We start from the raw sequence: 17129 nt of genomic DNA on the forward strand, positions 1-17129 counted from the left end.
CACAAGTTGATCACCGAAGACATAACATAGCACAACTAAACTTAATGAATTAGACAGCAGTAGACCTGCAATTTCTGTGTGATGTGAGGCAAAATGGAGTCTTTTTTTGGTGGAACTCGTTCTTGTGCATTATGCTGTGGAGACGAGACGCAGCACTGTTCAGTACTTTTTCAGAAAATTGCATTTGTATTTTTATATATCTAAGCAATGTTCTTTAATAAAAAAAGGTTTGTTTAATCAATACAGATCTTACAACCATACCTAATCTGTATATATTTTATTTTTCTGTTAAAAAGACTCGAAAAGACTCGAAAATCAAACTGCAGGACTTTGGACTTGACTTGAGACTTGTTGCCTTTGACTCGGGACTTGACTCGGGACTTGCCTGTCTTGACTCGGGACTTGACTCGGGACTTGAGGGCAATGAATTGAGACTTACTTGTGACTTGCCAAACAATGACTTGGTCCCACCTCTGCACTCCACTTAAGACATCCATTAGCCTACATATTTAATTTCGTTTGTAAGTGCAAAGATTTGTTTCAAAACTATTTCTAAATTCAGTTCTAATTTCCCGCAAACAAATAATATAACAATAATAACAAACAATTGAGAGTAACTTATATCCAAACATGCCTCATTCTTTTTTTTTTAACCTTTATTTGGAAAGGACAGTAGAGGTTGCAGACAAGGAAGTATTAGGAGCAGAGAGAGGAGAAGGGTCAGCAAAGGATCTTGAGCCAGGAATCAAACTCTTGTCGCCATAAGCATACTGTATATGGCGCCAACACACATGCCCTATTCTTATTCCCTATATGGTGATGCATCCATCTCCAAAATCCGACAGTATTTAAAAAAATAAATAAATATGCATACAATAAATAATACTACAAATAATAATAACATTATACAAATGCAAATTGTCATGAATCAACTGAAAAAAGCCCCCTGAGATGAGGCATGGATGTAGTGGTTTTTATATTTATTTAGAAAATAATCCTTTTTGCAACATTTTAAACTTTTTTTTCATATGTAAAGATATTTGTGTATTGTTGTACATCCTGTGTGTATTAAACAATGTGTAAGCATTTGGATCTGCATAGGCACATAACTAACATGCTCTGTGCTTCTACTTGGTCAATTGCGCAGTCTATTTCAGTTTCTCAAAATAGCAAAGCGCCAACAACGGCCTTAACACACCTCCTTTATAGACCAGAATAATAAGACCACAAAGTGGCGCAAATGGATTTGTTATTTAAACAACATGGTGCAAAACATGAAAATTAGTGTTGTGCTGGCCTGAAAATAGTAACAAATCACGCAATACATGTGCTGTGCCTTATTGCGCGGGGTGTATGATAGGGCCTAATAACAGAGTTTTTCAATAAAACAAGCTGAATTATCTGCCAATGCGGTTGGCAAAATACACTTGTTTTCGCTTTGAAATAAGAACATCTTACTTACTGCATTGGCAGATTATTTTACTTGTTTTACTGAAAAATTTACTTTAGTTAGACTTAAGGCTGATTTATACTTCTGCATCAAGCGCATGCATATGCTACGGCTCAGCCTATGTGTGGACGCATAGCTCTTGCCGTGGCCATCGGCGACGCTGATTGCGAAACTCTCAAAAATTTTAACTATACGCCGCAACGACGCTCTGTGATTGGTCGGCTTGGTATCGCTGATGACTGTGGGCGGGACCAAGAGCCACGCATACCCGATGGAGCGAGTGTTTAAAAGTGTTGAGTCTCGTAAAAAAGCTCCAGATGAAAACTGCTGTTTTGTGTTTTAAGTTGTTGTTGCACATATGCCCATTACCAACTCAAAATTAGCAAGTTTGAGCCACTTGTACATTAAGCACCTTAAGAAATTTGACATAGAGTAACATAAACACCTACTGCCAGCTAGTGTTTCTAAAGTGTTATTGCAGAGGAACACAAATAGTGCGCAGAAATAAAAATGCACAGCTACACGCATTGCATGCACCATGGGTCAAGCCGATTACTCGACGCAGAAGTATAAACCAGGCTTAATTATATGTAAAATCAAGACAAAATGTTTTTTTTTTAAAAATGCTTCTTGATTTAAGAATTTTTTGATATTTGGACTAGAAATGAGACAAAAACCAAGTAAGAAAGACTTTTTTTGCAGTGCATACATAATACAATTCATAATGTGGTCTTAAACAATTCAAATAACGAATTGCATATATAAAACAATAATACAAGTTTAAAAATAAAACAAAAAGTTTAGAAATCAAATAAAACTATTTAGTAAAATCTAAAAATAATACTAATATATTTAAAATAGGAAAGTGTTCATGTGATGTAAAGCTAAATAGTTTACAACGTTATTCAACTCATTCGTTATTCAAAATCATTCCAAAATGCTGATTTGCTGCTCAAGAAATGTTTCATATTATCAGTTCTGAAAACAGTTGTGCTGCTTAGTAGTTTTGTACCTAGTTTTGTTTAGATTTATTTACATTTATTAATGTTTAGAAACATTTATTTACAGAATTATTTTTATGAACAAAAGTTAAAACATTATAATAAAATAAAGCATTTATCTAAATTAGAAAGGCAACAATGGAAGATTCCTTTTGATCAATTAAAAAACAATATTACTCACACTTTATGCATAAATATGAATATATAGATATAACATTTGACGAAACACACACAAACATTCACACACACTATTAAGTAATACAAGTTATAAACTCACTTCAATCAATCAACCAGATACATTAAGAAAATATGGTTTGGTGAATTTGACGGCAAATCTTACCACATGGGTTTCCTTCTACATCGTCTAGAAGGTTGGCAGTGGAGTTGGCTGTGCCCAATCTGAGAAAGTGCAGTTAAAGTAAACTGCTCACACCAAATTTACTCTACTAAACTCAATCACAATCATTGTTCCAGACTCCCAATATAATATTTACTGGAAAATCCTCAACAGCAAAAACAGCATGTTCATAACCAATGCAGAGTCTCAAAAATATTCACATTCCTCTCACATTGTCCTTGTCCTAATTCGGAATACATTACTGCTCCTAAAATATTCAGATTTTCTGCAGCTGAAGGATATGAATGATGTCTTAGCAGCGTTCTCCTTTTAGACTTCCTCCGCTTCGTCTTCTCTGAGAAACCTCTGGCAATTTCAAACAGCTTCTTCCTGGTTGCTACAGATGAATAGGCAACAGAAATGTTACTATCCTAAAAGGTAAATTCTGAAAACCAGTTGTGTTGTAGAAAAAAAGTGCTTACATTTGCCCATGTGCTTTAGCTTGTCTCTGAAGAGAGCATCATCTGTGCTGGCCTCTACAGATCCAGAAGCATAGTGGTCACCTGCGTGTCAGAAAAATGTAAAAATCATATTGAGGTCGCAAAGTACACTACAAGCTCACTTAAAACATTTAGGTGATTATGTGATAAGTTTACATATGAATAAGTTTAAATATGAACAATCAGGAAACATTTGAAAATGCATCATTTCAAAATTAGTTTGAAATGCTTGTTCAAACGACTTAATTAAAATGAGCTGAATCAACACAATTCTTGAGCTCTTTTTGGGACAACTTATGCCTGGCTCAGACTGCATGATTTTAGTGCCGATTTTGACTCACCAACAGGTTTTGAGAAATTGCCGACAAATGCCTGAAATCACAGGTAAATTGGTGATCGTTCACGTAAGGAACAAGCGTGAACTATCAAATACGTGTTCTGAGAGTATCGTCGGTGCGTTGCAGACACACACGAGATATTTGGGATGCTAAATATCTGGATCTGTCTGCTATTCAAAATCGTGTCATTTGATGCTCGTTCTGATTTAAAATAACATCGGCGAGCACCTATAGCCAATGAGAAAGCAGCATCCACTATGGGTATCTGCAGGCAAGTGGGAGATTGGGGCAGAAGGTAAAAGCACTTCTTGCATGTGTTTGGTTAAAAGACCTAGTTTGTAGACCGAGAAAAAGTTGTCAGTGATTCTCCTATTGTAAAGTCAAGCAGTGTTAAACTCCATCGCCGATCCATCTTGCAGTGTAAACACAGCAGCGACGGAATGCTAGCGCAGATAGTCATGCAGTGTGAAAACATCTGTGACACGACTACTTTGAAAATTCAGCAGTCTGAACTCGGCATTGTGTTATGTTCAATCCACTTAAATTTGTAAATACAATTTAATTCACTTAATCAATTTTTGTTAAGAAAACTTGAATAAATTAAGTTAACTTGTTAATTCTTTTTTTTGTTTTATTTTAAATTTAAGTGGATTGAACATAAAACAATTAAGTTGTCCCTCCAACACATAGGAATTGTGTTGTTTAAGCTCATTTTGAAAAGCAGTTTAAACAAACAGCAAATGTCATTTTTAAGTGTATGTTTTGGTCTCTTGTCCACACTGAGATGCTTATTTTTGTTATTTGAGGCTCTTCAAAGTAAAAAGTAATACATTTGAAATGTTATTTTTCAATTGTAGAAAAGAATGTTCAAATTAAGGCATTTTAAAACACTGACACGTTCAGTCAAGTATTGCATATTGTTGCAAAAGTCTAGATTCAAATGTATTCCTTTATTGTCTATGCTAATATGACTTGTAACAACTAATACGACTTGGAAAATACAGTAACTATATTACATTACCCCTTTAATATATTTGTTACATTGATAACAATACTAAATAAATAATAAAGTTAAAATTATGACATTTTTAGGAACATTATGAATAAAATTTTAGCCTTATACAGGGCTGAAAGCTAAGGATTTTTTTTTCAAATATCCCAGTTAGAAAAGATTTTCACTTGCTACAGTATATCAAAAATGATTCAAATTGAATACATTTAATAATACAATATTAATAATTTAGTTAGATTTTTTTATATTACCTTTTAAATACACCTATTCACAAAACTTTATAACCCTTACCAAGAAAAGAACAAAACATAGCAGTCACTTACTTCAGTCGACAGTATTTATAATAATTTAATAATACAAAAATAATTAGGTCAGGTCAGTTTCTTCAGCAGTAAATAAATGGAGAACTTTAAAGCAAATGTTACTGTAAGGAAAGTAATTAAAGGCTATTTTTAAATAAACATTTAATTAAGGTGGATTGTTGGTGATTGTATGGGTGGTAATGATCAGATTGTGTAGTTATACATTAAAAAAGGAAAATTAAGACTTGTTAAAAAAGATTTAAGACATTTTAAGACATTAAAACCCAGCGGATACCAACATGCGATAAATCAATAGGGATTGATATAAATATCCCACATTTCTGTCAATGGTTCTCTTTAAGTGTTAATGCAGTAAACTACAGTAATTGACCTGATTGATTTTTCGGCTGTTTTGGGATGTTTGGCTGTTCTGTTTTGTGTGCTGTCTTGTAGAGAATGACAGCACTGATTAATCTGACTAAAACACTTCAGTGGGTTTCACAGCATAATGTAAATGCCTGGTCCATTGAATTGCTGTCTTTTCTTTTGAACCGAGCTGATAAAATTTCCATGTACTGCACAGTTTCAAACAAGTAGTATTGTTCTGTTCTGTTTCACTTTTGATGCATTCTGCTATGTATCTTACATGTAATAGAAAGTCATTGCTTATCACTTTAGCAAATTGGTAGTTGCACCAATGTCACCTCTTACTCCACTATGTAGACTGCAGAGTTCATCATTATCCCTGCATGAATATTTGAGGTAGTTTTCAATTGCTGCTGCGTTTACACTGCTCTATGGATCTGTGACAGGATGTTACACACTGCATGTCTTTACTACAGAAAGAATTGCCTAACAACTGTCTGTATGTTGCATGTGAAAAGTGATAAGGAAATAGCACATGCTTAGACAAGACATCGAGAAGGAACATTTGGGTGTTCCTGCCAAAGTTCAACAAACTCTTCCCATTTCTGAAAGAGAATCAACGTTCTTGGAAAGCTATGTTTCCTGACATTGTGGTCTATAACTCCTCCCCAAACTCCTCGCTGCCCTATATTTTGCTCTTTCATTGGCTGTGGACCATCGCTAGCCCCACATAAAAATTTGCACTCACAGATATTTTTTTAGTCAGGCATAAAATTATTTATTGACGTAAATGAGTGTAAATACTTATTTATTCAGTTCTTATATACATTTTATCACTATTATTAAATAATATGCAAATATTTAGATGATTTTTCTACAAACACAACTCGTAAATCAGTATTTGCAATGCCTTTTAGTGGATATCTTATTATATGAGAGAGCTACTACGGCTATGATTACCCAAGTAACATTTTTAAAATTGTATTTAAGTAAATGTGTGTAAACACTTTTTTTTCAGTTCTTATATACATTTTATGACTATTATTAAGTAATATGCAAATATTTAGATGATTTTTCTACAAACACAACTTGTAAATCAGTATTTCCAATGCCCTTTAGTGGATATCTTATTATATGAGAGAGCTACTACGGCTATGCTTACCCAAGTAACATTTTTAAAATTGTATTTATGTAAATGTGTGTAAACACTTTTTTTTCCAGTTTTTAATATACATTTTATCACTATTATTAAAAAATATGCAAATATTTAGATGATTTTTCTACAAACACAACTTGTAAATCAGTATTTCCAATGCCCTTTAGTGGATATCTTATTATATGAGAGAGCTACTGCGGCTATGCTTACCCATGTAACATTTTAAAAATTGTATTTATGTAAATTTGTGTAAACACATTTGAATTCCTTTTTTATGTACATTTTATTACTATTTACAAATAATATGCAAATATTAAGATGATTTAGGTACAAATACAACTTGTAAAGCAGTATTTTCAATGCCTTTTAGTGGATGAATTATATGATCATATGTATATGTGTTTACCCAATTCAAAATTTTAAATGGTCCAGACCAAAAATGTTGTTTATTTGGGTTATGATTCTGCACCAATAGGACTGAAAAACCTGACAGTCCCATTTGCAATGAATATAATCCCCGATATTTGATTTGCATTTAACGCATAGAGGTGAGTGGGTTGCATTGAATTTATGTCTTAATTTAGTTGTGATATGAATTCTATGAAGGATTCTGAGTTGAACGGCTCTGGCCCTGTTGCAAACTGAAAGCTTATTGGCTAGAGACCAAACCATCTTCCATTCAACATTTTTAAATTCTATTTATGTAAATGTGTGTAAATACATTTTATTCAGCTTTTACATACAATTTATTACTATTATAAAATAATATGCAACTATTTAGATGATTTAGGTGCAAATATAACTTGTAAAGCAGTATCTTCAATGCCTTTTAGTGGATGTATTATATCTATGGGACAGCTATGGCTATGTTTACCCAAGTATCAGTTTTAAATTGTATTTATGTAAATGTGTGTAACTACATATCCATTCAGTTTTTATACACATTTTATATCTATTATTAAATAATATGCAAATATTTCAACAATTTAGGTACAAATACAACTTGTAAAGCTGTATTTCCAATGCTTTTTAGAGGATGTATTATATGAGAGAGCTATTATGACTTTCATTACCCATGTAAATGTTTTATAAATTGTATTTTTTAAGATCTCAGCTCTTTTACTATAATTTTCTGCACAGAAACAACAAAAAAGTCTGTCTATTCTGTCTGGCCAATGTATTTTTCAGTGAGAACTCTTTTCACATTGGACGATTTTGACTCAAAGACAGGTCCAGATATTTAGCATGCAAAATATTTCATGAATTCTCTCTGATCATGTCTTTGATAATTCACGCTGCATGACTCTTAATAAGTTGAACTGCCTCAGATTTCAGAAATTTGCTGGCAACTTCACAAAACCGCCAGCGAGTGAAAGCTGGCTAAAATCATGCAGTGTGAACTTGGCATTATAGTTTCATTCTGAAGGCCTGTAGAAGTAATTGATAAACATCCCATCAGATTGGTTTTGAGAATCTAAGAGTACATGGATCCTTTTCACAATATTGTTATCATTATGTTTTTTTTCCCGAAGAGGTAAAGGAAAACATTTCTTTTTTTAAATACACTCTTATCAAATAAACTTGCCCTCAGTGTGGAAAAAAACCTTTGAGAATACTATTGTGGACAAACTAAAACATTTCCATATGAAAGGCTCAAATAGGGGTGCTTAGAAGTGTTAAAAAGGGAAAATAATGCATATGCACAGACACGCCAACATGCACAGACACAGTGAATGATATCTACCTGAGGAGTTCTCCATGCTAGCTGATGAATGACTGGATTTGGATTTCTTTGACTCGTATTTCAATCGATCTAAAACACAGAAGGCAGGTGTTATGGTAAGAAAACTATACCTTCTTCATTTAAATAGGATATGAACGTCTCGATGACTATTCATATCAAATAATTAGTGTGTATGACAAAGTATAACAATATCTCGCTGTGTGAGGAAAAACCAAAACAGTCAGTGTCTACGAAATTAGCATAAGAACTGACTTTGTGGAGGTGGATCTGTGAAAGGATGGGGAAGTGGAGTATGTCAGAAAGTGCTCATTGTCTGGTTTAGTGTGTGGGCGAGAGTCTTCCTACCTCTTTCCAACGCAATAAGGAACTCACGGTTCCTCTGCAGCTCCTTCATGAACTCTTCGTTTTGCAGGAAGAGAGCAATACGTTCATCTTCCAAATATTGCTTTAGTTTGCGCTCCTGCTCTGAAGCCCCGGCGGCTGTTCCCGCTGCAGCCACCACTTTCTGGGCTATTGTGGTGGACGAGGAGGAGGTGGAGGAGGAAGGGTTAGAGGTGCTACTCTGAGAGCCCTGCAAAATATTGAAGAGAGTAAAAATTACTCTCATACAAAATTCAACAACTTGAAAAACCTATCAAACTTAACAACCAGGCTTGGTCGGATCCTCATAGTCAGGATGTTGTACATAAACATAAAATATTTTAAGAAAGTTGTCTACTGCAATGAGATTATTTTTTTAGATAGCTCAAGTAAAAAACCCAGTTTAATTAAATGATTCATTCATCAAAGACATAATATATCAAAAAGGGTTTCCACTTTTATGAACAGCAGATTCAAGGACTTTTTAAAGCACCATTAAAGATGCAGTAGGTGATTGTCTTCAGAAGCATTTTTTGTTGTGCTGGTTGAAAGTCTCTTCACAGTCTAATAGTAATGATTAAAGTAAATGATCTAAATGTATTTATAAGGGTTTTTATATTTTGGTTAAGGCATAAAACTAAAAAATGTTCATCAAATTAAATAGAGTCGGGCCGACATCTCTCATAATTCTGTCAGCAAATGCAGATTTGAACAACTGCGCAGACGTTTGTACGCATCTCCGCCGATTGCTGTTTGTGTTGTGCATTCATGTGAGAGGGAGAGAGAGCATGCGAGATCGGTAAAAACCTGCTGAATCAAAACTTTTTAAAAACCTGAATCAGTATTGGAGTTACCTTTGCACCCTGGAGAAAGGATGACACCATGGCTGAAGGATTTCTTTTAGACAGGTAATGTTCTGTTTTAAAACTGTTTTAGCTTCACGCAAAGCTGATGTAACGCTAGATGTTGTTGTCACAAATGGGTTACATCTTCACAGAAGTTTTTCAGCCACTAAAATCTTCCGATGAAAGATTGATAAGACTATTTTCAGTTTGATAAGGGACCTTTTACAGCATAGATAATGTAGATTTTAATTAGTTTAACAACAAAACACAAGTAAATACCGCTATTCCGCCTAGTCTCTCCCTATATTGTTTACCATGCAACTCTAAATATTCGCTCTGAAATAGCATGTCAGTTTGGCTTAGTAATGAGTGTAATTCCGGTTTCCCCCACAGTCCAGACATGCAGTATAAGTGAATTGAATAAACTAAATTGACTGTAGTGTAAGTGTGTGTAAACGGGAGTGTGTATGATTGTTTCCCAGTACTGGCATCCGCTGTGTAAAACATGGATGCTGGATAAGTTGGCGGTTCATTCCACTGTGGCGACCCCTGACGAATAAAGGAACTAAGCCGAAGGAAAATGAATGAATGAAATACTATATCATTTAAACAGCCTTTTTATTATTTAAAAAAATGAACACATGCCATTTTAATCTTACACAAAGCTCAATTACCATGCATTTTCCCATCTCTCTGATTGGCAGGATATAATTGGTCATGTTAACAAGCTGTTTTTAACTCTTAAAGTGCTGGTATCTATTGACTTGCATCTTATGACAATTTCAGCTAAAAATCTACTTTAATGTTAAAAAAAAAAGTTAAAACCTACACCTAGATGGTCCGGAGGTGACTAAAAATATCTTTTTATTGGAATGAAAATATGCCTTATTTATTTTTTTTACAATATAACCTAGACTACTTTAATACTATTAGAAAGTCACGGCTACATAGTGAACAGAAAAACATTTGATTTGTATTTGAATGCTCATCATATGCAAGATGACTGCATCTGTACAACGGAACAAGAATGTCATTAAAGTTGATAAAGCCATTCAGAAAGCAAGAAATGGAATAAGAGCTTAAAAGCAAATGCTCATTGGTCTCCCTGCTGCACCTCTTTACTGCATTAGCAAGTTTTAATGACCTCTAATGATGTTTCTGAACCATTCACAGCTCTTTAATATCATTGAATAGCAAAAGAGCTTGAGCAAAATCAAAAGGCAAAAAAGTTTTGGCACCAAGCATTGTCATGATTATTAGAAAGTTTAAAAGAACTTAAAACTTCTGTGAAGTGCTTTGAAACATGCATTTATTTATTTATTTGAAATCTGATGTAATCACAACTCAAACATGAAGAGATGGCTAAAACAGCTAATAGCTTTTTGATTTTATCATCGCTCTGTCAGTGAAAGAGGTTGAGATCATGTGCATCAAATGAAAGTGTCTTGAAGGGGGCAGGACATGTCAGATACTGTAGAGCATTCGATTGGTCAGAAGATTTGATGAGAAACTGAAGTATGAGGTCATGTCAAAACAACTCAAAAAGTTGATTCATTTAGGTGGAAGTGACAAAATGCAAGCTTTGGATGTTTATATGAGGTTCATATATTCTAAATGTAAAATTTGTCACTGTTTTGGAGTACACCAGCTTTCAGATAGCCTTAAAACTACATACTGATACTAACATCTAAAAAAATCTTTATTTTAATTGCACAGGACCTTTTAATAAAATATGTTTAGTGACACTATAGATGATGTTGGATTATAAAAATAATTTCACACAATTTTGCAGAAAAAAATACAGTGATTTTCTTCAAACGGGTTTCACTTCCATTAATGCTCACCTGTATACTGTCTAACTGTTGAGGCAGGATTCGCAGGAAGTCATCAGGCAGATTGCCAAGTAATGGTGGGTTCCAGTTTTTGTAACCTTGTACTTGCCTGTGTCCAGGGGGAGGCTGGGCCTCAAATCTGCAAGATAACAGAGCCCAGTGTCACTGACCCTCATTTTATTAGCACATTGAAAAAAATGATTTCTGCAAAATTGTTGTAAACAATTTTTATTTGTTGAATTAAAACAAACAAATTACATGTAGTAATTTTTAACTTAATTTTTTGTTTAAATTCAGCCAAAATAAATTGTTTACAACCACTTAATGTAAAAAAAAAAAAGTAAATCCAAGGAATCATCTTTGAATAATTTTTTTTCAGTGCAGCTCTCAAATTTCACAATCGTCATAATTCAATTACAGCTGCTACAACGTGTGTGACCCTTTCAGTACTCGTGCATTCATGAGTATTACATTCATGGATAAATAGAATTACATGCTTAATGGTGATTACACCACAAAAACAAGGCTTAACGGGAATTGCTGTTTGTTTTTTGAACACCAGGGGGCATCAATTACAGAACTGTGACTAAAGGAGACCCCATCTGCTTTTCTGAGTCTGGATCATTTTAAAGTCCCTTTTTGTTGGAGGTGGAAATAAATATAAGTAAATAACATTTCTTTTTACCTGGGTGGAGGAACAGGAGGAGCTTCAGGGTATTTCCGGTCATATATATGCATGTCATATGTTGGTGGTGAATAGACAGGTGGTGGCTCTTCATCTGAGCTGTCTGGCTCGAGGGTTCGTTCAAGAATCTGATTTAAAAAAAAAAAGAAAGAAGTCAAAATGATTGCAATTAGCAGCAACAAGAAACTTTCAAAATGAATCTACACAACACATTTACTCGTGTAACATTAGCCAGCCATAAAACCAGTAATGGGAGCAATGCAATTCTTTACTCTTTTTTTTGGCAGCAGGTCGATAGTAGTATTGAATAGTATTGGCTTAAATCTAATTGTTTTAATTGAGTTTGTTAATATTCAAATTTAAAAAAGTCAACAGTAAATGGCTGTTATGTAATACAACAGCTTTTTCATTATACTGCAGATCAATGCTTGCTGTGTATTCCAAAGCATATGCAAAATTTATTCCTGCATATGTATACCTGAAAAGGAACTGCTTCTTAGACAGACAGACAGACAGACAGACAGACAGACAGACAGACAGACAGACAGACAGACAGACAAAACAACAGAACAATTAATAGAACAACAGAACAAAAGATAGAACGATAGATAGAAAGATAAATAAAACGATATAACAAGATAAAAAGATAGAATGACAGAACAATAGATAGAATGATAGATAGATAAATAGATACATAGACATACAGAATGATAGATAGAACAATAGATAGACAGACACAGACAAACAGACAGACAGACAAAACGATAGAACAATAGATAGAATTACAGAACAATAGATAGATGGATGGATGGATGGATGGATGGATCAATGGATAAACAGATAAAACGATATAACAAGATAGAAAGATACAATGACAGAACAATAGATAGAATGATAGACAGACAGACAGACATAATAATAGATAGAATTATAGAATGATAGATAGATAAATTAATAGACAGATACACATAGACAGACAGACAGACAGACACACATAGACAGACAGACAGACAGACAGATAATTGGAACAATAGATAGAATAATAGATAAATACATAGATAGAACAATAGACAGACAGACATAAAAAGATAGAACAATAGTATAGAATTACAGAACAATGGATAGAACGACAGATAGAACGATAGAACGATAGAACGATAGATAGATAGATAGATAGATAGATAGATAGATAGATAGATAGATAGATAGATAGATAGATAGATAGATAGATAGATAGATAGATAGATAGAACGATAGAACAATAGATAGATAGATAGATAGATAGATAGATAGATAGATAGATAGATAGATAGATAGATAGATAGATAGATAGATAGATAGATAGATAGAACGATAGATAGAACGATAGATAGATAGATAGATAGATAGATAGATAGATAGATAGATAGATAGATAGATAGATAGATAGATAGATAGAACGATAGATAGATAGAACGATAGATAGATAGAACGATAGATAGATAGAACGATAGATAGATAGAACGATAGATAGAACGATAGAACGATAGAACGATAGATAGATAGATAGATAGATAGATAGATAGATAGATAGGTAGATAGATAGATAGATAGATAGATAGATAGATAGATAGATAGATAGATAGATAGATAGATAGATAGATAGATAGATAGATAGATAGATAGATAGATAGATAGATAGATAGATCTCAGATATGCAGTACAGCACATGCACATACTATTCCAACATATCACCATATAAACAGAGTACTATAAATAATGCAAGAGAAAAAAATAGACCATAGGGGAATGTCTAAAAGCAATGAGAGCTGCAACACTCATAATCGTAGCAGAACGTATAAACAAAATGCACTGCAGTTTATGCTTCACTTAGGATCGCATCGAAGTCTAATGGCAGGGAATCTCCACTGGGCCATGAAGCAGACGGTTGCGGAGACACAGACAGATAGACCATAATGTGTCTCACATTCCTCTCCAGGCCCAATACTGACACAGTTCTCTTTTTATCAGAGCAGTCGAGTGTAAAAGAAGGATTGTGGGTAAGAAACTTATTGATTATTACACCATGCTTAAAATAAGCAGGTGTGAGAGAATGAAAGACAAAAGACACTTAAGACTTGGACACAAATGACTTAGGCATGAATGAACCAATTCTATTTTATTGAAAATGACAGTTTGCTTTTAAATTAGATTTAAGATGTGATTATGGGGGAACGATGTGTTATAATAATAACATTATCTACAGTTGAAGTCAGAATTATTAGACCCCCTTTGATTAGATTTTTCTTTTTTGAATATTTCCCAATTGATGTTTAACAAAGCAAGAAAATTTTCACAGTATGTCTGATAATATTTTTTCTTCTTGAGAAAGTCTTTTGTTTTATTTTGGCTAGAATAAAAGCAGTTTTTAATTAAAAAAATATTTTATGGTCTTTTTTTATATAAGCTATATTTTTTCGATAGTCTACAGAACAAACCATCGTTATACTATCACTTGCATAGTTACCCTATCCTGCTTAGTTCACATAATTAATCTAGTTAAGCCTTTAAATGTCACTTTAAGCTGAATAGAGTTGTTTTAAAAATATCTAGTCAAATATTATGTACAGTCATCATGGCCAAGATGTTTAATTACAGATTTTGTGCATAAAATTACACAACCATGATGTCATACAAAAATTCAAAGTATGAAAATTATGATGGTTATTTCAGGGGTTCCCCAATTTCCACACACTGTGAATACTACTTGCATATTTAGTTATGAGGGGAAAAAATGACAGTTGACAGTTTAGAAAACAATAATAACAATAAACTTTTAATAAAGATTTTTTAAATGTATGATTTTTATCTAAAAATCATACAAAAGTCAAATATAATCATATCAAATAAAAGCTAGGCGACGCAGTGGCGCAGTAGGTAGTGTTGTAGCCTCACAGCAAGAAGGTCGCTGGTTCGCGCCTCGGCTGGGTCAGTTGGCGTTTCTGTGTGGAGTTTGCATGTTCTCCCTGCATTCGCGTGGGTTTCCTCTGGGTGCTCCGGTTTCCCCCACAGTCAAAAGACATGCGGTACAGGTGAATTGGGTAGGCTAAATTGTGCGTAGCGTATGAGTGTGAATGAGTGTGTATGGATGTTTCCCAGAGATGGGTTGCAGCTGGAAGGGCATCTGCTGCAAAAATTGTGAGAATGAATGAATGAATGAAAATAAAAGCTACCCTAAAAAAGTCAGTTTTAAGAGATACTTCAAAAATACTGAGTGATTCTACATTGCGAAAATCAGAGGGTAAAAAGTTCCAAAATTTCCACAAAAACCAGAGTAATTCCATCGTAAAAACCAAAGTTAAAACAATGGTATGACATCTTGACTTTTTTGCTTCAAATGTTGCAATGGTTCACCTCATGGCTAATTCGTTGGTTTCATACACCACAACACTAATATATAATCATTTTCCCCACAATGGAAAAAAAATGGGAGGGATCGAATGCATTCTGTGATTCATGAAAGCTCTTTTGGTGTTATTTTCTGACTATGACTCTGCACAGCATCATACATAATGTAATTTTCTTTGCTGATTCAATTGTTCAATGGGATTATTCCTAATTATGTTGAAAAACAAACAAACAGCTGGTTAAGGTTGCAAGTTATAATTAAAAATCAATTTCCTTAAATGGAAATCAATAGAGGCTTTACTTCTGTATTTGACTACTGCGCTCTATTGCCTTGTTTACATTTAACAGTTAGATTTGTTTTAGTCAATTTGGGCTCTATGCACAGCTTGAGTTTTAAAGCCAACGATAAGCTTCTGCTGAAAGCTAAATGTGATTATTTTCAATTTTACAAGGTTGTTTTTGCAGCATCGATGTTGTAATGTAATTATAATACATTCAGTTAAACAGACTTAAGCATTCATTTAGTTGTTTAAGCTTAAAATGAGATGAAAGATCGTTGTAACCACTAACGCGTCAGTAGCAACAGGTTATCGCAGAAATTCCATTGAAAATACTGGGGTAAAATAAACTGTCATATATTAAAGACATGGCAGGGGGAAACGGAACTTAATTCAGTGCTTCTTGTCTGATCTGAGACCCACTTCATATCGTATATCTAACAGGCAGCGAAGATTGCTGATTTTTTAAAGAAATCAGATTTCAAACTTGACAATTTTTTAATAGAAAGACATTTCACTGGAAGCCCTTGGGCTGCCTGGCTGAAAATGAAAAGTCTGTGTGCATGTAGCCCATTGGATCAAGTGAATGAACTCAAAACATTTATAGTCCCCATTTAAACCTTTATCGAGGTTCCCACACCTGGGTTAACCTCAAATTTATGGAACTTTTAAAAACTTTCCAGGTTCAATACCCTTAATGTAGATGCTCAATCTGCCCAGTTGGTGGAATGAACTCCCTAACTGCATCAGAACAGCAGTCACTCGCTACTTTCAAGAAACGACTAAAAACTCAACTATTTAGTCTCCACTACACTTCCTAATCTGTAATTGCCTCTCTGAATATCACACTAACTGTACAAAAAAAAAAAAAAACAAACAAAAAAAAAACTAATACTACTAATACTTCCCTTCTTAGACTTTACAGACCTGAAACTTGCTTATAGCACTTATTCATTGTTGCTCTTGGTTGTGTAAATTGCTTCCTTGTCCTCATTTGTAAGTCGCTTTGGATAAAAGCGTCTGCTAAATGACTAAATGTAAATGTAAATGTAATGTGGGGACACATTTCAAGTGAAAGCAAGGTTACATTTAAGAAAAATATCTTGAAATTTGCGTTTAAGACATTATAATTTTCAGTTTGTCTATGTTGTTTTGTGCTTGCGAATGAACATCATGGTAACATACAACACAAAGTACATTTAAAGGTGCTGTATGTACGGTTTTGACTCTTCTAGAGCATAAAAATACCATATTATGTTTGCAGATATTTAAGAAACATTAAGTGACACTTGTTTATCTGAAAAACAATGCTGAAGTCAGTTATTTTGCTTTAAAAAAATGTGCGTAACATGCCGGAAGGTCTGCCTTTGTTTTTTTTTTTTTTAACCTGCCCACTGCCACATTAGCCAATTATATTTCAACACCCCGGGTTGCCTTGTTGGTAAACAATGTATTTTTTTCATTCATTCATTCATTCATTCATTCATTCATTCAGAAAGGCTTTCAAAGCATGCGTCAGAGACCGAAATGCGAACT

General features: G+C 33.9%; 1 protein-coding gene across 5 annotated transcripts in view; it reads right to left on the bottom strand.

Moving 5' to 3' along the window:
• Window positions 1-17129, bottom strand: part of cuedc1b (CUE domain containing 1b) — a 49712-nt gene that overhangs the window by 6767 nt on the left and 25816 nt on the right. For 4 of the 5 annotated variants that reach the window (XM_087283010.1, XM_087283007.1, XM_087283009.1 and 1 more), the window contains 7 exons: window positions 11929-12056; window positions 11256-11382; window positions 8552-8777; window positions 8207-8275; window positions 3271-3351; window positions 3090-3185; window positions 2792-2848 (listed from right to left, as the gene is read on the bottom strand). In XM_087283010.1, coding sequence (XP_087139136.1) covers window positions 2792-2848; window positions 3090-3185; window positions 3271-3351; window positions 8207-8275; window positions 8552-8777; window positions 11256-11382; window positions 11929-12056 — 784 coding nt within the window. Of the gene's footprint in view, window positions 1-2791; window positions 2851-3089; window positions 3186-3270; window positions 3352-8206; window positions 8276-8551; window positions 8778-11255; window positions 11383-11928; window positions 12057-17129 lie in introns of all 5 variants that reach the window. The other variant, NM_001089373.2, reaches the window with a different exon arrangement.

The sequence above is a fragment of the Danio rerio genome, chromosome 15, assembly GCF_052040795.2.
Source record: "Danio rerio strain M-AB ecotype USA chromosome 15, GRCz13ab, whole genome shotgun sequence".
NCBI classification, from domain to species: domain Eukaryota; kingdom Metazoa; phylum Chordata; class Actinopteri; order Cypriniformes; family Danionidae; genus Danio; species Danio rerio.